The sequence below is a fragment of the Lethenteron reissneri genome, chromosome 11 (genome assembly GCF_015708825.2).
Source record: "Lethenteron reissneri isolate LAM-NWPU_2019-01 chromosome 11, ASM1570882v1, whole genome shotgun sequence".
NCBI lineage: Eukaryota > Metazoa > Chordata > Hyperoartia > Petromyzontiformes > Petromyzontidae > Lethenteron > Lethenteron reissneri.
The window spans coordinates 10,311,153-10,333,963 of record NC_083789.1 but is presented as its reverse complement, the minus strand read 5'-3'; the positions used below and the strand labels follow the sequence as shown (position 1 = coordinate 10,333,963).

General features: G+C 52.2%; 1 protein-coding gene across 4 annotated transcripts; it reads right to left on the bottom strand.

Annotated features, from left to right (window-relative positions):
* Positions 1 to 1,752: 1,752 nt before the first annotated feature.
* On the bottom strand, positions 1,753 to 22,044 carry RBKS (ribokinase). Of its 4 annotated transcripts, none has more exons than XM_061550083.1 (9): positions 21,939 to 22,044; positions 13,546 to 13,685; positions 11,296 to 11,428; positions 9,158 to 9,221; positions 7,567 to 7,629; positions 6,360 to 6,524; positions 5,116 to 5,207; positions 2,753 to 2,941; positions 1,753 to 2,151 (listed from the first exon to the last, which is right to left on the bottom strand). In XM_061550083.1, exons 2-9 carry the CDS (start codon positions 13,602 to 13,604, stop codon positions 1,969 to 1,971), a joined length of 948 nt encoding a protein of 315 aa, XP_061406067.1. In that variant the 5' UTR covers positions 13,605 to 13,685; positions 21,939 to 22,044; the 3' UTR covers positions 1,753 to 1,968. The 4 variants fall into 4 exon arrangements, with proteins under 4 accessions (XP_061406067.1, XP_061406069.1, XP_061406070.1 ...); XM_061550085.1 differs by lacking the exon at positions 21,939 to 22,044 and adding an exon at positions 18,458 to 18,516; XM_061550086.1 differs by lacking the exon at positions 21,939 to 22,044 and adding an exon at positions 17,738 to 17,755.
* Positions 22,045 to 22,811: the final 767 nt, after the last annotated feature.

Genomic DNA, 22,811 nt, shown 5'->3' with positions numbered 1-22,811 from the left:
TTCCTCGGGACTTTTGCGCAACCACCGAGGGCTGAGTAACCCCTGGCCAACACCTCCATGGGCAGGGCCCCCGGATCCTGTCGGCCTGGCGTCTTACGCAAGGGCACCGGGGTCACTCGGTCATGTGGGGGCGCGGGGGGGGGGCATGGGGTGTGACAGGGATACGGGTTCAGGAGGATCAACGGTAGCCCGAAAGCTTGAGTAAAGTAAGCTAAAGCAAAGCGCCCCAGGTAGCTCAAGAGGATTCGCGTCAAATAGCTCAACATCATATCCTACGAAGCAGAATTAATATGAACAAAATAACGAATTCATCTAATCTCTGTCTTCTCTGTAGCTCCCGTTTCTCGTCTAACATTTGTGTAAGGGGCCGTCCGTAAATGACGTCACGTACCTGGGGGGGGGGGGGTCAGACATTTGTGACGATGTGTGACGAGGGGGGGGGGCTTGAGAAATGTGACGTCACATCAATATGCGTAACTTTAAATAAATATAGACACGTTCTACTTAATTAAACAGACTTTTTAATAAATGTTTTCTCCTACATCAGAGTACAGCGCCACATTAAATACGCCCTACAATGACAATAGTTTAAAGCGATTTGAAGCATGTTTTATTTGGGGGGGGCAGAGCTTTGTGACGTCATATTTGAGGGGGGAGGGAGGTTGGCAAAAATCGTCCAAAATCGCGTGACGTCATTTATGGACGGCCCCTAAACAATAGATTTCCGCTCACGGCCAACACCCAGTGACGATTATCTGAACCGGTCCCGAGGCTCCCCTAGGTCGACTCGGCCTCAAATGAGTACCTGGTGCACACCTCCGATTAGCACGGTTGGCTACGTACGGTGCGAAAGAAGTTCAGCACACATTTCCATTTCGTGTGAACACCTCTTCTGTTTGTTTACCCTTTACTGTTTACTCTTTAGTTTAAAATGATTCATGCTCGTTTAGTGCCCTTCCCCTATCGTTTTTAGCATTCCACCCACCATAACTTCCGAGGAGATGGAGTGATGAAATGAGTTTCGATTTAAAGCTGTCGTGACTGCAGGGATTCATCTTCTTGGTTCTTTCGGTAAAGTCACGTAGAATGGAAATAATAAAATAATAAAAATAAAACATAATAAAATAATTCTCACGACGTCTGAATGACTCTGTCTTCTTGACAGACCTGTTCTCCACCTGAGGCCGGCTGCTTGCGTTGTGGCCGAAACGTCGTGAGAATTATTTTATTATGTTTTATTTTTATTATTTTATTATTTCCCTTCTACGTGACTTTACCGAAAGAACCAAGAAGATGATGAAATGAGCTCGTGTGTGGGTGCTGCGTGGATTGCTACAATGACAGGATCTATAGAGTTGGTGGCGGCTTAGAGAGGCATTCATCCAGCAGTGGATAGACCATTGATAATGGGTAAGAAGTGTGACTCATGAGTGACACGTCTAACTAAAGCGTTGTTCATGTCGAACCATCGTTCGGAGAGTGACGTGATGGCAAACCTCCCCCCACCTCACACAGACACTTTCAACCCTACTTGTAATGTATCTATGCATGTTGAACTTCTTTCGCACCGTACGTAGCCAACCGTGCTCGTCCGGGGTGCGGGGGAAGGTCAACAAAAACAGTTGATACATTTTGATTTAAAGCTTTCATGACTGCAGGGATTCATCTTCTTGGTTCTTTCGGTAAAGTCACGTAGAAGGGAAATAATAAAAGAATAAATTATATATTAGATTATTTTATTATGTTTTATTTTTATTATTTCCCTTCTAGTTGATACATTCACAAAAGCACCAGAACAAGCTTTTGCGCCTGACATTTATTCCTCAAATCTCAGGATAATGTTTCCATCCTCGCAATCCACCCTTTGCGCGAGCAAGCGGCGGTTGAGCGTGCGGTGGATGGATCGAGCAGTCGGGCGGGCGGTTGACTGAGCGAGCGACCGGCCTGGGAGAGCTTCCTCCGCTTCCGTCACTGCTCCTGGAAGAGCGCGACGGGGAGGGCGGCGCGCCCCGGGTAGCTGCTCTGCGTGCCGGCCGAGCGCACGCTCTCGGCCGCGATGTGGCACGCGCGCCGGGCCGCCTCCGCCAGCGGGAGGCCCGGGAGACGCGCCTGGAAGAACGCGAGCGAGCCCACGAAGCTGTCTCCGGCTCCCTGGGATGCGACGGCGACGATGATGATGATGATGGGAGAAAGGGGGATCATGATGATGATGGTAACGATGATGATGGGAGACGGGGGATGATGATGATGATGGAGATGATGATGGGAGAAGGGGGATGATGATGGTGGGGTGGCGGAAGAGGAGATGTGAAGGAGAGAGTCAAACAAAGTCAGTCGCAGTTAACGCCAGGGGTCTCTGGAGCATCAAACAATTCGCGTGTCTCTTTCTTTGTATTTACAATCTAAATGGTCCCTGACCAAATCGCCTGGAATTCTCCCGATCTCCTCAGATCTCAGGGGCTAAGCAGGGTTGAGCCTGCACAGTGCTTGGATGGATCAGCACCATACATAAGGCAGGTGTTTCCAGCAACCGCGTCCGATACACATTTAAGGCTGAGCGGAACTCGGGGGAGGCCCAGGACCGATTCAAACATTCGCCACTTGTTGATCGTGTGCGGGAATTGAAGTCAGGTCGCCACGCTAGCACCACAGTGCGCTAACCACTGCGCCACCGCTCCAAATCCAGTGGCAGTGATAAAGACGGGTGAGAGTGAGCGCGCGAGCGTGCGAGCAACAGCAGCATCCGGCTCACCGTGGTGTCCACAGCGGTGACGCTGGGCGAGGGGACATGGCGAGGAGATGGATCGGATCGACTCGCGACCACCGCTCCACGGCACCCCAACGTGATGACGACGGCGCCGCAGCCTCGCTCGAGCAGCAGCGTGGCGGCACGGCCCGCCTCCTCCACTCCGCTCACCACCACGCCCGTCAGCAGCTCTGCCTGCCACCCCCCACCAACAACAACAACAGCAGCAGGTTCGGTTGCCCCCCACCACCAACAACAACAACAGTAGCAGCAGCAGGTTCGGCTGCCCCCCACCAACAACAACAACAGTAGCAGCAGGTCCGTCTGCCCCCCACCACCAACAACAACAGTAACAGCAGGTCCGTCTGCCCCCCACCACCAACAACAACAGTAGCAGCAGGTCCGTCTGCCCCCCACCACCAACAACAACAGTAGCAGCAGGTCCGGCTGCCCCCCACCAACAACAACAACAGTAGCAGCAGGTCCGGCTGCCCCCCACCAACAACAACAACAGTAGCAGCAGGTCCGTCTGCCCCCCAACCAACAACAACAACAGTAGCAGCAGCTCCGTCTGCCCCCCACCAACAACAACAACAGCAGTAGCAGCAGGTCCGTCTGCCCCCCACCAACAACAACAACAGCAGCAGCAGGTCCGTCTGCCCCCCACCAACAATAACAACAGCAGCAGCAGGTCCGTCTGCCCCCCACCAACAACAACAACAGTTGCAGCAGGTCCGTCTGCCCCCCACCAACAACAACAACAGTAGCAGCAGGTCCGTCTGCCCCCCACCACCAACAACAACAACAGTAGCAGCAGGTCCGTCTGCCCCCCAACCAACAACAACAACAACAGTAGCAGCTCCGACTGGCCCCGACCAACCACAGCAGCGAGCAGCGGCTCCGGCTGCCCCCCACTAACAACAAAAGCAACAGCTTCAGCTACCCCCACCAACAACAGCAGCAGCAACAGCTGCCGTTCGCCACCAAGTGGCGGTGACGTCGCCACGTTGTTCGTGCCAGCGTAGGTGCACGTTGAGGCCACGTGAAGCGTGGAAGGCTCGCTGCTGGCAGGAGGTCACAGGACACCCAGGCGCCATAGGTTGACTAACTTGAGATGAATGGAAGATGCACCACCTGTGCTCCCCACTGTGCCAACTTGCATTTATCCGCCCGGCGCTTCGGTCGGTGTTGTGAGCATCGCTCTTTTACTCTCTGCTGTTGTTGGAGGGCGACTGCCTCCAACTGGCCAGTAGCATCCTTCACGAGCCTCCTCCCCAGAGGCCGATTTTGACACCGTTGATACCGGTCATCGGCAAGTTCACTCAGCTACACATCCTTCTGTACGGCATTAGTTCATCTCCTCTCTAGCCCATGCCGTGTCCATTTAGCGCCCTCTATCAGGCCAAACAAAAGCTGTTTGGGCATGCGGTGGCGGAGCATGTGGGCTACATGCCCCAGCCAACGCAGCCTCGCCTGCACCCCCACACCGGCCCGATATTAGTTTTTATAATTGTGAGTAGTTGTGGTGAACTGGGGAGCCCTACATTCAACAGTGAATTGACCACTCCAATTGTCTACATTCCCCAGTTCCTATATTCCCTAGCACCTCTAATTAGCACGGTTGGCTACGTACGGTGCGAAAGAAGTTCAACACACAGACAACGTACATAACCTTGCCCAAATCAAGACACGTGTCTTGTCATTTCATTAGTGACCCCAAGCGCCGGTCACAGGACTTCTGGATTGTACTCAGCAACCAGAATATAAACAAGTAGTATTAAATTTCGATTTAAAGCTTTCGTGACTGCAGGGATTCATCTTCTTGGTTCTTTCAGTAAAGTCACGTAGAAGGGAAATGATAAAATAATACAAATAAAACATAATAAAATAATTCTCACGACATTTTGGCCACAACGCAAGCAGCCGTCCTCAGGTGAAGAACAGGTCTGTTGGAAAGACAGACCTGTGAGAATTATTTTATTACGTTTTATTTTTATTATTTTATCATTTCCCTTCTACGTGACTTTACCGAAAGAACCAAGAAGAAGTAGTATTAAATACATAAGCAGTAAACACGTTGGGGGGGGGGGGCACTGTCCCTTGCTACCCCGTGTATTCCCACGCCAATGAGCAGGTGGCTCAGCCATAGTTTGGGAGAGTTCAAATCCCGGTTGGGGGTGGAGTTGTCCCATCATTCCTCCGGGGTCATTGTGGGGAAGTGAGCAGCGGTTCTCCTACGGAGTGACTCTCCGCCACCATAGCAATGTGAAATTTCCATCGCCGGCTCAGGGGTGTAAACGGGAGATGAGCAGCAATGCCTCAATGCTTATTCAAGGGTTGGGTGGGTGGGGGTGGGGGGCGTCACAAACCTCGGTCTCGTTTGGGCAGAAGATGTCAGACAGCTCGTAGAGCTCCGGGTCCAGGTCCGGCACGGCGGGCGCGGGGTTCAGGATGGTCCTCACTGCCGGCACCACGGACAGCAGCGGCGGGGCGGAACAGCGGAGTGAGGTCACAGTGGGACGGACGGTCCAGCACATTGCAACATCGTCAGCCCCACCCAGCCACACGCGCGACTCTCCCAGTCACTAACGCGCATCGTGCGTGTGTGTGTGTGTGATTGTCCCACAACGCCTGGAGCGTGGTGGTGGTGGCGGTGGCGCAGCGGTCTGTGCGCTGTGCTACGAACCAGGCGACCCCGGGTTCGGTTTCCGCTCACGGCCATCAACACCTGTGACCAATATCCGAACTGGTCCTGGGCCTCTCCTAGGTCCACTCAGCCTCAACTCAGTACCTTGTGCAGTGTGTAAACATCAGCACTGGGGCGATAAGGTGGCCGGATGTGGTGCCAACCACCCACCCTCTCGTGTGTCGTGCTGGCCAACATAGGTGCTAATGAACAGCACTTGCCCCAATAGTATGTTAAGGTTATATCGGTGATATTTGTATTTTGTGGCATTGGTAATGGTGCTTAGAATGACGGTGGTAGTGCTAATGATGGTGAGGTTAATAATAATTGTGGTGTTGGTGGTGGTCATCATCGCCAACCTCATCCATCAAAACGGGACGTGAGTTACAGGGAGGAGCAGGAATGCACGATGATGCACGGGGCGGTGTAGGCTTGTGCAGTGACTCAGCAGACACGGGCAGCATCTAAAGTGCACGCCATTTAAGTATTTAATTCCATTACTTTTGATGAGGAACCTCAGACACCTTCCAGGTACGCGTGATGAGTTGCGGCGTGGTGTGGGTCCGTGCGGTGAGTTGTGGCGAGGTGCCGGTGAGGTGCGTCCGTGCGGTGAGTTGTGGTGAGGTGTGCACGTGCGGTGAGTTGTGGCGAGGTGCCGGTGAGGTGCGTCCGTGCGGTGAGTTGTGGTGAGGTGCGCACGTGCGGTGAGTTGTGGCGAGGTGCCGGTGAGGTGCGTCCGTGCGGTGAGTTGTGGTGAGGTGTGCACGTGCGGTGAGTTGTGGCGAGGTGCCGGTGAGGTGCGCACATGCGGTGAGTTGTGGCGAGGTGCGCACGTGCGGTGAGTTGTGGCGAGGTGTGGTGAGGTGCACACGTGCGGTGAGTTGTGGCGAGGTGCCGGTGAGGTGCGCACGTGCGGGCGCCGCTCACCGCCGTGCTGGCGGGCGAGGCGCAGCGCCTGCGCCGTGGTCTCGGGCCGCACCTCGAGCTGCGCCAGCACGACGCGAGCGCCCGCGATGGCCGCCCGCGCGAGCGCAACGTCCTCGGGGCCCAGGGACAGGTTCGCTCCGGGCACGATGACGATCGCGTTCCTCCCTGACACGTGACGCAGAGACGGGCGGTATCCCCCACCAAATTCCAAATATGTTGCCCCCATTACAAATTGCGGTTTGTGATCGGTAGCCGAGTATCCCGCACCTACGACTGGCACGGTTGGCGACGTATGGTGCGAAAGAAGTTCAAGTTACACGTGTAATTAGAATATGTAGTTTCATTACAGCTGTAATTTGTAATTGGAATCCAACTGGTAACATGCATCTCAATTACAAATTAGTCCAGTAATTTGGGTTTCTAAATCTGATTACGCAAATTAATTCACCGTATGTTGCCCAGCAATGACGGCCGAGGGGGGGGGGGCACGTGGACATTTGAACAAGAGGCAGGGAGAGGGGCAGGGTGGCAGGCGCTACTCTACCTCAATAGACTTCATGGAACCCCTTGGCGACTTCTGACTTCGTTTTTTTTATTATCGTCTGCCACGATCAATCCACCGCTGGCGCATTCGTGTCTCCCGTCGCCGTCCGGCACGGTTCTGCCGATGCGACGGAGAGCGACGAGCACCTGCAAGCGCGGCGATCTCATCGCTCCGTCTCCTTGGACGAATGTCCCCTCCTTGGACGCCTTCCCCTCCTTCGGCTGCCACCCCCGAAATAACGCGAAAGCTCAACGTGCCGGCACGATGAGACGCGTGAATTAACTCCGGCGTTCCCGTCGGGTTTGGCCAACCAGTCTTTAGCACTTGCCCAACTAGCTCTGATGCAAACCAGGCCCAAAATTTTTTCTAATTCGATTAAAAAAAAACTCAATATTTCAAGAGCGGCAATGCATGCGAATACGAGATGGTGGTCCTTAACAAATGACGTCACCAAGCAGTTCTTGAAGAACCACGTGCGGCTCCTGAGCCGCGGGTTGCGCGACTTTTTGTCGACTTTCCAAAAAGCTCTAAAACGCATTGCAACGGAAACAGCGAACATCTGTCAGCGACGCAAACACCGGCACTTTTTAGTTTTATATCTATGTATATATATGGGAAGCAGCCTGCGGGCACTTGCGGAGAGGCGACGCGGGCGCACCTCACCTTCATCGTCCACCGTGATGGGAGCCACGCCGGTGGCCGCCTCGGAAACTTGCCCCACGTAATCTGTGTGCTCGCGCCGCACACAGGAAGAGACACACAGCCTCCCGCTGAGCAACGCGAAGCCACGGAGACTACACAGCGAGCCGGTGCTGTTGGCGAGCGGCTGTGATGTACGTCATCGGAAATTATTACGTACGTGTACGTCATCAGAACGGATTATATATATATTTTACTTTATCAGTACGTCTTCAGGTCGGATAGACATACCGAGGCTCCCACAAGGCCATGCCAGGAGAGCGTGGGGCACGGTTTGGCGACAGCCAATACAGAGATTGGTCGTGTTGCTATGGTAATCAGTGGTGAGTACAATGTCTTTAAAAACGATGGCGATACTACGACTCTGATTTAAAATTGACGCTGAACCGCTTGCGTGTTCTGAAATTCTGCCACTCGCAGAACGGGAGAGGGTCAAGGTTGGCAGGGTGCACATGAGGGGCTGGCGTGGCCAATGGCACCACGCACGGTCGACCTCCTGCCTCCGCAGCGCTGTTTAACAAGTACTTATTTAAGGCTGAGTCGACCTAGGGGAGGCCAAAAGTTAAAGCCTTCAGATAGCATAGCCACGCACGGGAATTGAACCTCGGGTATGTATGTAGGGCAGAAAGCAAACAACTGCGCCATCACTCTACACACAAAGGCAAATATCCCCCATGTAGTCTTCAACAGGCTTTTGGTTCAAGTGCTTTACACGAGTAACTATGAAGGCAGACACGGCACACGAGGGGCTAGGTAGCCAGCACCACGCCCGACCACCTTTGCCATTTAAATGGTGGTGTTTATACACCACACCAGGTAGTCATTGATGGCTGAGTCGACATAGAGGAGGCCCAGCACCGATTCAGATATTTGTCTCTGATATTGATACCTAGCCATGAGCAGGAATCAAACTCGGTTAGCCGGGTTCGTAGCGCAGTGTGCACAAAAGACAAATATCCCCTATATAGCCTGTAACAGACTGTTAGGGCAAGTGCTGTTAGCGAGCACCTATGAAGGCCGGCACGGCACACGAGGGGGTGGGTGGCCAGCATCACACCAGACCACCTTTGTCTCCCCAGTGCCGATGTTTACACACCGCACCAGGTACTCATTTGAGGATGAGTCGACCTAGGTGAGGCCCAAGACCGGTTGAGATAATCGTCACTTGGTGTTGGCCGTGAGCGGGGAATCGAACCCGGATCGCCGGGTTCACAGCGCGGCGCGCTAACCGCTACACCACCGCTCCCCACAATTGCACAATCACACACACCCAAGAAATCAACACAAAGTATTGCGTTGATGCCACCACACCTCGACACATCACTTGCTCCCCGCTGCCAGAACCCTTGGCTTTTGCAGTGTCAGCGAGAGTGCGGAGGCGGTGCAATTGCACCGGGAGCCATGGGCCAGAGTAGACCAGGTGCGTGGCTACGAATAGTGCGGAAGGAATCGTGTAGGTGGGGATCCCGCCGCCCCCCCCCCCCCTCCCCCCATTTCATTCCTCGCACTGGGACCCACGCCGTCCACGCTATGGCACCACCGGGTCTTCACACACCTATGTTCACTCCGTTATCCTTGAAATTCTGAATGTAGTTGTCTCCGAATGTGTCCTTTCCGACCTGCGCGCCGCAGGGTGGAGTGGAAAAGAGGACGAGGCAGGAGAGGGGTGGGTGGGGGGAGAGAGAGAGGACGTGAGCTGGCTCGGCCCCAACTACTGGCTCAGCTCCTGACTTCTGGCTCAGCTCCTGACTCCCTGCTTGGCCCTGACTCCTGGATCATCCCTTGACTCCTGGATCATCCCTTGACTCCTGGCTCAGCTCCTGACTTCTGGCTCAGCTCCTGACTCCCTGCTTGGCCCTGACTCCTGGATCATCCCTTGACTCCTGGCTTGGGCAGTCGCGCAACTACCGAGTGTGCACGCGGTGCAATTGCACCGGGGCTCCCCGTGGGTCTGGGGGGGGGGGCTTGTTGGTGCCGGGGCTACGCAAAGTTGAACAGGGAGCCCCTTTTAAGTCCTTGCACCAGGGCCCTTGGCAACCGCGCTCCGCAACCGCTCTTGGGAAATGCGCGTTGCGCAAGTAACATTTTTCAGGCATATTGGAAGGTGACAGAGCAAGGTACAGTTGTAATATTTACATTTCAAGTTATGTAACAGGGAGAAGACTACAGGGCTTGTATGTTTAGCTTTAGTCTGCAGCCTTTTGTCAATTGACGGCAGGATGACGGCCTCCACACTCCGTGCCAATTCATGAGGGTTTGACCATATTGCAGCATTCACATCTATTATGTACAATTTGATAATAATTGAGTCTCACACACACACTTCGATGCGTGTATCGTGGGCCTAAGAATCGGCTTAATTCAACAAATCAATGCTTCGTTATTATTATTACGGCAAATGTCAATAGTTGATGTGAACCTTGCAGCCACTACCAAATCTACATCATCATCATCATCTGCCATGGTCAATCCACTGCTGGATGAAGGCCTCCCCAAGCCACTTTGTCCCGGGGTTCAACACTTTAGCCGAGATGAAAGAGACAGGAGACAACAACAGTGGCACTATGGTTGCCACCTGTCTCGAGAATTAGCATCTGTGGTCTGGTGGCAGCAATCGATTTGTGCCCAGAAGTGGTGCTGGCATTGCGTTGAACTTTATTGCGGGTAGCGCAGTGCACAATGTTGTTTCGATAACAGACCGAGCGCCGACTTGAGAAACACGTCTTGGTTTTGTCTGCGGTGGTACGGGTGGTGTGACTCCAGGTGGTGACCAGGTGGGATTCATCGCTTCCTGCCGACGACACCTGCCAGCAGTGTGTGGCAGCAGCTCCAGAGACAGAGGAGAGGCTCAACACGTGGCACGACCGAGGGCCACGCTCGCATTCATCTAATCTCAACTAAACCAATCTTAAATTCCGATTTAAAGCTTTTGTGACTGCAGGGCTATCACCTGAGGACGGCTGCTTGCGTTGTGGCCGAAACGTCGTGAGAATTGTATTTTATTATGTTTTATTTTTATTATTTTATTATTTCCCTTCTACGTGATTTTACCGAAAGAACCAAGAAGATAAACCAATCTTGATTTGAAGCTTTCGTGACTGCAGGAATCCATACTCTTTGGTTCTTTCGGTAAAGTCACGTAGGCAGAAATAAAATAAATCACGACGTTTCGAACGCAACACAAGTGTTCGTCTTCAGGTGAAAGTCGTCTGCTGCTCGCAGCAGACATCGCAGCTATCACGATTTTCACCTGAAGACGAACGCTTGTGTTGCGTTCGAAACGTCGTGATTTATTTTATTTTATTTCTAAACTAAACCATCAAACAATGTTTATTTTGCCAGGTAAGGTCAACTGAGCTATGCAACTCCTTTTCAGAAGCGACCTGGCAGCAAATGATAGCTCTTACGAAGTGTCTCATCGTGTGTAAGTGTACAGCAGCCAAATACTTGAAACGCATGTTGATTTTAAATGTGGAGGGTAAATCCGGAGACCCCGGAGAAAAATCCACGCGACCACCACGGGGAGAGAGAGAGAGACACTCAAACTCCAAATATACAGCAGGCGTCAGGGGTCGGGATCAAACCCGCGACCTCCTGCACACCAGGCGAGGTAGTGAACATCTCGCCACCGCAGCGCCGCATTGGCAGAACAGAGTGAACCGCTGGTGACCTCGTGGGCGTGCGGCCCTGTACCTTGGCCACCATGGCCGTGCTGGCGCCGAGCCGTGCGGCCTGCACGCACTGGTTGGCGCCCTTGCCCCCGAAGCCCACGGCGAAGCGGTGTCCGTGAACCGTCTCCCCGACCCGCGGCAGCCGCGGGGCGTAGCTGGGCAAGGGGCAGCAGAAGGGGCGTGGGGTTTGCATGGGATCGTTGGGTGTTCAAAGCAGAAGGGCACAGCGTGTCTATAGAGTGTGGTGTCAACAAGTGGGGTTATAACGAAGGTCTCGACAAAACATTTTTATTTAGATTTAAAGCTTTCGTGACTGCAGGGATTCATCTTCTTGGTTCTTTTGGTAAAGTCACGTAGAAGGGAAATAATAAAATAATAAAAATAAAACATAATAATACACGACGTTTCGGCTACAACGCAAGCAGCTGCTTGCGTTGTAGCCAAAACGTCGTGAGAATTATTTTATTATGTTATATTTTTTTTATTTTATTATTTCCCTTCTACGTGACTTTACCGAAAGAACCAAGAAAAAGATAATTTTACTAAAGAACATAACACAAGGAACCAGGAAACTGTGATTACAGATGTTTGGTCAATAATCTTCAATCACATTTACAGTGTTATTTATGTATCCATTGAGGCATTATCGAGTCTCAATACTGTTTTTTTTTCTGGAGGGTCCTGCCACAATGGAATGTTGAGCCAATTGTCATGTGGGATTAAAAGAAACCCATTCATCTAAGAGGATGATGACACAAAGATTCTTATAAAATTGGCTCATAAACCCACTTGCTGTACTGCAGTTGTCCTGGCCAAATCGTGGCTTATTTGGTTCGGAAGTTCAAGACAAATCTCTCGGTGATTCGCCAACCCTTGACCCCAAAAGCACTGGCTCACAGCAAGGCCGTAGCCATGGAGTCAACATTGGGGGGGGGACCAAATCTTCCAGGGGGTCTGGGTTCCCCCCCCCCCCCCCCCAGAAAAAAATCTCAATATGAAAACTCATTTCCTGCCTAAACTATTTTAAAAATCACTAACACATAGGATGGACTTTTTATAATTTTTTTACAATAATGTCTAATAGTGTATAGTATTACATTGCTCTGTTTTTGCTATTTTTTTACCTTTTCTTGTTTCATTGTATATAATGTCAGAGATTAGGGATTAATAAAGTACAACCCGAACCACAATCATATACACATGAATCTATTTTATAGCGATATATTGAGCATACGGCCTTGATTCACAGGCAGGCACAGCCCCCACATGACCCGGCCAGGCCAATCACACAGCGACCAGCAAAGTTGAGTGCAGAGTTCATCGCGCGTAAGGCACAGGGCATAACACAGCTCCTCAACGCACAGCACTGACACGAAGACCAAAAAAACACTCAACACAATTGTCAATGACATTGTGGCCTTTTATGTAAAAGATCTATAATAGGTGACGATTCGGGCAATGGCCCCTTCTTCATGGCACGTGTCATTGACGAACGTGTTGATTTGTCGCTCGTTAGTTTTCAAAAAAATAAAAAAAAACGTCTGGTCGTGTGATGTCGTGCAGGGTCATCGGTTAAAACGATAAGTAAATCAAAGTCCGTCTCACCGTGAACACGGTCAATCTCGATCGAGAGCAGTGGTTTGTAAACCCTTTGCTGCAGCCTGTACCCACTTTGGATCACAACCGTTAAAAAATGATAATGTTAATACACACATCGGTTTGATAAAACAAAGTGGTTGGGTCTAACGGGCCCCGTGCTTAATTTGTCTTTTCGATTATTTACCTTCGAAAAAAAATCTGACGACGTCTCGCACCCCCAGAAAGAACATCTCGCACCCCCAAGGGGTGCGTGCACCCCAGGTTAAGAAGAACCACTGGTCTAGAGGTAAGGGAGAGGCAGCCTTAATTTGTTTGATATTTCACACCTCATCAGAACATATTACAAATCGCAGGGCACTAAACGCATCTAATCACAGTCGCAACGTGGAACACAAAGTACAGGGGGAGGGGGGCATCACAACACAGCCTATCGCACAGAACGCAAAAAACATCTCATGGCGATTACAAATGCAACAAAACACACAGGACGACACAGCTCATCACGTTGGGCAGCACAAAGTCAAGGGCACAACACTGCTCATCACAAATCACGCACGATGGGGAAAAAAAAGCACAGGCGGTGTATGACACCGCTCATCATAATAAGCGAGGAACAAAAAAATGCACAGGGAATAAACGCGGCTCCTCGCCATGCGCAAAGGGCTTTCCGCACCTCACCAGATCCGTCATGCATGAGCCCACCACGACGATCTCCGCAGGTGCAGAAGCCATGTCGACCCTCGCTCAGCGCGCCCGGGGTGTGGGGAGCCGCGGTCGAGCCGCGGTCGAGCAGCGAGAGGAGGAAGCGGCTCTCTGTGCGGGGTGAGAGGAGAGGAGCCACGGGGAGAGACAGGAGCCACGGGGAGAGAGATGAGACACAGGGAAAGAGATGAGCCACGGGGAGAGAGAGAAGACGAAGGGAGAGAGAGGAGCCACGGGGAGAGAAAGGAGCCACGGGGAGAGAGATGAGCCACGGGGAGAGAGAGAGGAGACGCAGGGAGAGAGATGAGCCACGGGGAGAGAGATGAGACACAGGGAGAGAGATGATACACAGAGAGAGAGATGAGACACAGAGAGAGATGAGCCACGGGGAGAGAGATGAGGCACAGGGAGAGAGAGATGAGCCACGGGGAGAGAGATGAGACACAGAGAGAGAGGGGAGACGCAGGGAGAGATAGGAGCCACAGGGAGAGACAGGAGCCACAGGGAGAGAGATGAGACAAAGGGAGAGAGATGAGCCACGGGGAGAGCGAGAAGACGAAGGGAGAGAGAGGAGCCACGGGGAGAGAAAGGAGCCACGGGGAGAGAGATGAGCCACGGGGAGAGAGAGAGGAGACGCAGGGAGAGAGATGAGCCACGGGGAGAGAGATGAGACACAGGGAGAGAGATGAGACACAGAGAGAGAGATGAGACACAGAGAGAGATGAGCCACGGGGAGAGAGATGAGGCACAGGGAGAGAGAGATGAGCCACGGGGAGAGAGATGAGACACAGAGAGAGAGAGGGGAGACGCAGGGAGAGATAGGAGCCACAGGGAGAGACAGGAGCCACAGGGAGAGAGATGAGACACAGGGAGAGAGATGAGCCACGGGGAGAGAGAGAAGACGAAGGGAGAGAGAGGAGCCACGGGGAGAGAGATGAGCCACGGGGAGAGAGAGAGGAGACGCAGGGAGAGAGATGAGCCACGGGGAGAGAGATGAGACACAGGGAGAGAGATGAGACACAGAGAGAGAGATGAGACACAGAGAGAGATGAGCCACGGGGAGAGAGATGAGGCACAGGGAGAGAGAGATGAGCCACGGGGAGAGAGATGAGACACAGAGAGAGAGGGGAGACGCAGGGTGAGATAGGAGCCACGGGGAGAAACGACTCACGGAGAACAGAGACGAATTACAGGGAACGAGATGGATCACTGGGAGAGAGATGAATCACTGGGAAAGAGAAGAGCAGAGAGCAAGGAGCCACAGTGGATTAAGAGATGCCACGGGAAGAGAGAGGAGCCACTGGAAGTGAAAACATTCGTCTGTCTCCCTCTCGGCCAGAGGTCACGCCTCTGTAGGGGGCAGAGTGCGCGGGGCGCGTCATTGACCACGCTCCCCACCCCCCAGGACACAATCTGTTGACACGAGAAGTATTGAACGGATTTGGTGCAGGGTGTGGTGAGTGAGAGGGCTGCTGCTACTCGTGGCTCGTCGTTTAGTTGGTTAGGGTTAGGAGTAGAGCTAATACGGTCCTTGTGATTGAACGGAGAGTTGGTTCGGGCTAAGGTCACAGCTTATACGAGTGGCTTGTTCGCTCGTTGATTAGTTGTATGAGTAGTACGCGTGACGTCTATGCTGTAGTAAGGTATAAAGGTCGAGATAGTGTTTGGTTGATTAGTCTGGTTAGGGTTAGTGAAGCGAGTAACTCTCAGTTGGATAGTTGGTTGGCGTCCTATCTCGTACTCGTGTTTGATTGGCTGACACCGCACTCAATCACAACCATCTGTAGACACCCGTGATCCCTTGTGAGCCCTGCGCCCTTCTGCTCTGAAGACACAACGATCCGAGCAAGTGTTTACATCGCGGTGTTAGCACCACTCGTGCTGTACACTGACAACTGAATTATGTTTCATTTTACCAGGTAAGGCCCTTTGAGCTGTTTAGCTATTTTGCAGAAACGACCGGGCAACAAATTATAGCTCAACAAAGCGGCTTAATATGTACTCTGTCTGAATGCACGTTGATTCTAAATGTGTGTGTTGGGTGGGGGGGTGCGGAGGGCCCGGAGAGAAATGCACGCGACCACGGGGAGACAGACACGCAAACTCCAAATATTCAGGCGCCAGAGTCGGGATCGAACCCACGACCTCCTGTATACCACGCGAGGTAGTTAACATCTCGCCACCGTGGCGCCTCGCGATGAGGGGGATACAGAGTGAGCGCTAAGGTGTTATCAGTACAAGGAGCTCGCGTCGTAGGAAGGGCAAGGAGGGTGCCCTAGGCGAGCCTTCCAACGGGTGCCACTGCCCTCGTGGGTAGTAGCCGAATACTCGGATGTGAGCAGTAGCGGCTCCAATGTTTAAGTGGGGTAGTCCCGGCGTCTCGGAAGAGATGGGAGGGGGCGGTGGATTGCCAATGGCTGACGATGATGATGTCGATGAGACTTGGCTGTTTATATGGATCGTAATTATCATCCGAATTTCCCTGTGACCAATGAATGGACGGAGGGCGAGGGGGGGGGAGAGTGAGTCGGGATGAGTTAGAGGAAGAATAGGGAGTCTAGAGGGAGGTAGGGTGTGGGAAGGTGGGGAGAGTTCAAGGAGGGAGTACGTTGGGACAGCGTGCGTGAGTGAATGGAGGTGAAGAAGTGATGGAAGGAAATGGAATCATGGATATCGGGAGAACGGACGGATGTAAAGAATGAACACAGACGGAGGGGGGGGGATACGTGTGTGGGCGGATGAAAGTGAAGAAGGGGATGGGGAGGGAGGGGATAGGGTAGTGGAGGCAGGGGATGGGTTGGGAAGGGGGGGAGGGGCCGCTCGGGACGAGGTGAGCAGCATTGTTGTAAACCCCTACACCGCCCTCACACTCACGCACAGGCACGCGCAAGCCGACCGCAGCTCGTTCGCACTGGTTAAAACCCACCAAACCCTTCCCTCCCTCCGTCCCGAACAATCACCCCTCGAGGCGAGAGACGCCAGGAGAGAGAGGGAGAACGCTAATGAGCCAACATCGAGCGTAGCCTGTGATGTAAGCGGCGTGCCGAGAGCTCACGTGCTCACGTTCACAGTTCCGCCGTCAATACGCGACGGACACTGTTGACTTCCTGTACGAAGTGGTACTTTATCGACCGCGGAGGTGTAAGGGTTGGAGAAGGAAGGATGATGATGATGATGGGCTGTGAGGACCTCGATATTAACTCGGCACGGTTCAAATAATTACAGCAGCATTATTCACAATCATCATCGTCCTCGTCATCAGCCAAGATTAATCCACTGCTGGATTAAGGCATCCCTTGTCGAGGGCAACATTGGCGTGGGTTGCTTGATCATACTTCACCACGGTGGTCAAGTGCGAGTTCGGTAAAGATGAAGTTATCCCAAAACTGGTTCGTGAAATTCTGCATCATAATCATCGGAGGGCAATCCACTGCTGGATATCGGGCTGCCAACACGGTTGTTTGCCAATGTCCCACGGTTCTGCCACGTAATCATCCGTGCACAGGGATTTATTTTTCGATTTAAAGCTTTCGTGACTACAGGGATTCATCTTCTTGGTTCTTTCGGTAAATTCTCACGACGTTTCGGCCACAACGCAAGGACGGCTGCTTGCGTTGTGGCCGAAACGTCGTGAGAATTGTATTTTATTATGTTTTATTTTTATTATTTTATTATTTCCCATCTACGTGACTTTACCGAAAGAACCAAGAAGAGGGATATATTTCATCACTCCATCTCCACTGCGGCTGTAAGCTCGGGTGCGTTCCCTCCTCTGGCTACCACTCCGTTCTTAGTCTCGACCGCCAACCATCATCTGGCCATCATCATCATTACACTAGCAACATACCCGGGTGGAGCGGTGGCGCAGTGGTGAGCGCATTTCACAAAAGAACCTGAGTTTGACACCCGACCCACGCGGCGGTTAATATCAGTGCCGAGCGACATCTAAACCGGTGCTGAGTCCAACAACTCAATCAGCACCCACTGACCAGCGTGGTGAAGTATTGTCAATCATTGCAGGATCCAGTAAACACAAGATACTCAGCGAGACAACACGTAAATATTACGTATGGGGGGGGGGGGGGAGATTTTCGACTGCACTATTGCTGCGGCATCTGGCATAAGGAAGGAAGTGATGGTGCGGTTTTGTACACGGCACCGACCGTTATAAACTCTTGAACTTGAGTGCAATCTCCGGCCACCACAAGCCACGCAAAGGGGGTTGTGGAGAGGGGGGGGGCACTGCTAATCATTAGGGGGTGGGGGGGGGTGACACGGGTACCCACACAACCTCTATAGAATCGCCACCGGCGATATGGCAGGGACATTAACACGAGAGGACCTCGTCTCTCTACGAAACAAACCCCCTTTTACACGATTTTATGTAACTCACGCTGTCTGTTGTCGTATCCTTAAAAAAATATTGTAACTCAATTTTTACCCACTTCCCAATGTGGTATCGACTGCAAACTTGGTATACTTATTTCATACTGATGATAATAATATATTATATCATAAAACATAAAATATATATTTTTAAACAATCTTTTTTACGGGTCTAATTGCCCACGCTCAACTCACGTTGCCTGTAAATCACCACTGGCCCTTACGTTGTGGCAAGCTGCGGGGCCATTTCCTGGAGTCGTGGAGTTCTGCCATTACGAGTACATTTCATTAAAGCGTGTTTTTTTTAAGTATTAAAATATATTTTTATGTTGACTTCCAACAAAGCGGGCCACCCATGTTTATCGAATCTGGCACGGGCGATGAGCTGCGTCAGAATTTAAATTCACGATGTGTGACCGCAATGTCGGTTTTCGGGTTCATTTACGCTATTTTGTGTGCTCGTCACCATCACCATAAACATTGTAACCTCGACTTACATTGGTTCCAAGTTCTGGCTTGCTATCGTCATCGTTTGCCCGAGTCGACTGGTAACGAAACTCGGACAATGGTAAAGAAACGGGAAACAACAGCTGTGAGTACGCACACGATGCACAGAGCGGTCGGTGAGCTTCTGCGAGCCACGCGAACAGAAAGAGGAACACGGACAGATAACGTGCGCATGTCAGTGGCATCACGCGCGCGCCGTTCAGAAAGTTAAGTCAAAGCGTTTGTCAAGAACACTGCCCTAAATGGCAAGGACAAAAATATACATATAGCTAGCAGGAGACGTTTCTGAAAATGTCACTTCTTCATTCAATAAGGGAGGGCTGTGCAAGAAGTATCATTGTCGGAAATGTTGCCTGTTTTAAATATATACAAAAGAAGACAAAGATCCCCCCGTATAGCACCTCCGATTAACACGGTTGGCTACGTACGGTGCGAAAGAAGTTCGACACACAAACAGTACATACATAGCCTTCACAGACACTTGGGGCAAGGGCTGTTAGGGAGTAGCACCTATGAAGGCTGGCACGGCACACGAGGGGCTGGGGGGGAGGTGACCAGCACCATACACACTCGTGGCATTTACTAACATGTTGAGTTCGTTGCCCGTTACCCGTGCTTACGCACCGCGGCCAAAGCAGTATCAATCAAAACAATAACAAACATTGTTTCAAAGAAAACTTAGCGGACTCGGGCAGGCCACGTCATGACTAGAAGGGATGGCGCGCCGCTGGTCGAGCCAAACGACGGAGTGGCAGCCAAAGTCAGGAAGGTAGGTGGGGGGCAACGCGTCCCGAGATGACGAACACCGTGGAGATGGCAGCGATGTAATCAGCTCGTGTGAAGGCGCGAGATTGGAAACGTTCCATGTGGCGAACACTGAGAGATGGCGGTGGATTGGGGAAAGCCTCGTCCAGAAGTGGAGAGATTCTTGGCTGATGATTGTCGATAATGTTATCGCATTGCCTTCGTGTTTTAGTCGTTTACACGTGGCTGACTGGCTTTAGGTATAAGCAATGTCTTGTGGTCAGTGTTTAATGTCAGCTGGTAGAGTCCGGAACGCTGTTACCGGGAATGAATTTCGCACGCCACATCCATCTCGCATAATTAATGAACTAAGCTATAAATTAAACTTTTATTTCTTTTACCAGGTAAAGCCCACTGAGCTATATAGCTCTTTTTCAGACGCGACCTGGCCACAAATTATAGCCAAAAACAGGACTCTAAATGCACGTTTCTAAATGTGTAGGGAAAACCCGGAGGACCCAGATAAAAATACACGCGACTACGGGGACAAAGACATGCAAACTCCAAATACTGTATACAGCAGGAGTCAGGGTCGGGATCGAACCCACGACCTCCTGTATACCACGCGAGGTAGTTAACATCTCGCCACCGCAGCACCCAAAATCAGCCAATTCCTCGAGTAAATCACGCGACCGCTGTGTGGCCACCCCACTGTGAACCCTGCTGAGACAGACGCCGAACCGGGCAGCTCACCCTCGGTTCCTCCTTCCTCGTCTCTCCCCTCCCGTCCCCAAAAATCTTGGCCCGGTCACCATTCTCCCCCTGCTCCCATTCCTGCCCGGCGATCCATCTTCATCCTAGTCTTTCCCAACCCTCTGCTCCAGTTGTTCAATTCTTTGTCCACGCGTTCCCTCGTATTTCTAATAATTTTCCCCGCTTCGTTTTAGTTTTGTCCATACATCATTAACATCGTTAACATCCTTAACTCTACTCCCCCTTCCCGTAGTATTCCACGGGTAGTTTCATTGAGTACCATAATAATATCAGATTGTGGACAGGTGTATTATATGCCCTGTCCTCTAGCAGTAGTCGTAGTGCCTAATGCCGACAATCCCTACTCAAATCCAGCCAAGCAGCGTTCCGGAAAACACCGAGTGAGGAATGTAAGGCGTAACTTCTTGTGGTGATTCTTGTGCCCTTCGGCCCATGGTGTTAATTTCTAGACAAAGATCTCCCGTATAGCCTTAACACACTGTTGGGGCAAGTGCTGTTAGCGAGCACCTATGAAGGCTGGCACGGCACACGAGGGGGTGGGTGACCAGCACCACGCCGCCTTTGTCTCCCCAGTGGCGATGTTTAAACACACCGCAACCGGGTACTCATTTGAGGCTGAGTCGACCTTGGAGAGGGCCAGGACCGGTTCAGATAAGCCTCACTGGTGGTGGCCGTGAGCGGGAATCGAACCGGGGCTCGCAAAGGTCCGTAGCTCAGCGAGACAACTCACTCGCTTGGCCTTTTGATCTCTCGGCCCGATCCACGTCACTCACTTCGGGGCGAGTTCACGTGGTGGTGGGGGTCCTGAATAATTCATCAGAGGACCATTCTGCTTCAGTTGTACACAGCGATCGTCGTCGTCATCATCATCAGCAGCAGCAGCCGTGGTCTATATCCACTGCTGGATGAGCACCCCACGCAATCGTCACGAGTAGCAAGCAGCAGGAATGACGGTCCATGATCTATTCACTGCTGGATTCTCAGAGAGCCTCCCCCATTGCTATCACGGTCAGCCATAATCTCTCCACTGCTGGATGAAGGACTCCCACTACGCCTTCACATTCATCATCAGCAGCAGCAGCCAGTGTCTATTCAATGCTGGATGGATGCCTCCACGTGACGTAAGGGGCCGTCCATAAATGACGTCACGCGATTTTGGACGATTTATGACCCCCATCCCCCTCGTCACACGGCGTCACAAAAAGTCAGACCCCCCCCCCCCCTCAAATATGACATCACAAAGCTCTGCCCCCCCAAATAGAACATGCTTCAAATCTCTTTAAACTATTGTCATTGTAGTGCGTATTAATGTGCCGCTGCACTCTGATGTTGTAGGAGAAAACATTTATTAAAAAGTCTATTTAAATAAATTGAACGTGTTTGTCTATATTTATTTAAAGTTGCGCATTTTGATGTGACGTCACATCTCTCAACCCCCCACCCCCCCCCCCCCTAGGTCCGTGATGTCATTGATGTTCGGCCCCCTAATCACAATCATCACTACCAGCCGTGGTCTATCCACTGCTAGATGAAAGCCTCTCCACGGCGGTCACGGCGCGACAACTCCACCACCCTCCTGGCGCCATGAACAGCGATCTCGTGGCGTTCGTCCTCTTTCTCTGGCTGTGCCATTCCGCGCCCAGCGTCTTCTCCTTCTAACCACGACACATCCTTCCACGAGTGCCACTCCGCGTCTCTTACTAAAGCGTCCCCCACACCACCCCCACCACCACCGTTGTGTAAACTTGAGCTGTAACGCGCCTCGCATTTGAAACCGAAACTAACTTTACGCGCGGGGGCGAGACATAAAACGACTGCGTGTTCATTTATCAAGGTGTGGCCAATTTACCACGTGTCAACCAGACAGACAGACGACGATGATGTTGATGATGATGGAGGCTCAACACAGGAGCTGTGAGACACGGGGGGGGGGTAAGGGGGGGGCCCACAGACCACGGAGTGGCGAAGTAAAACATTTCCTCTCCGGCGAGCAGCAGCTTCAACAATCCGCCGGAAGGAACGACCCGTCGCCTGTACGTCACCGCCACTTGCTGTGGATACGGAAAAGCCCCCCCCCATCACCCCACCCCACCATCACCACCGAACGACAACGACTCCTTATATGGGCATGTACGTCAGAGGAACTTTCCTCTCTCACACACACACAACATGGCCGTACCATTATCGCTTTCGAAACAGGGGGGGGGGGGTGGGATGTGTCTGTGTGAAGACGCGAATCTCCAAACGACGCGTCCGCTTTGTGCTCCCCTGCACCGTGGGGGATACACCAATCGCGCCGTAATTTCGTTGAAGTTCGAAGCGTTCAGGATGGACATGGTCGGCGCGAGCAAAGCCGCTTGGTTCTGGACGCGTTTTCTCACTTTCGCTGAAACACCCCCGCCGCTGTTGGTACAGCCCGGACTCGTCTGACGTCATCGCACGCCAACCTCCCTTGACCCCGCCCAGCGCCCCCCCCCCCTTCACCACCCAGAGCCTCCTATATAAGAGACGCGCGGTCGCTTCCAACTCACTCGGTGCACGAGAGACGTTCTTTGCTTAGTCTTTGCTTAGTTGCGTTGTGGTGTCGTGAACGGGCCCTGTCTTTCACAGGCGGAGGAGCAGTGGGGGGTGAGGAGCTGATTTGTCCGGGTTAGAGCTCGTAAGTGCCCCAACCACACTCTCCCCGCATCAAGTGATTCGAATTTTCTGAGCCAGAATCAGCAACAGGGAGTGGGGGGAGGGGAGTTAATAGCAGACAACCAAGCCAGCAAAACACACGCAAGGCAACCTTTGCCGGGCACGCGTGAGACGGCAAGTTTTGTTTTG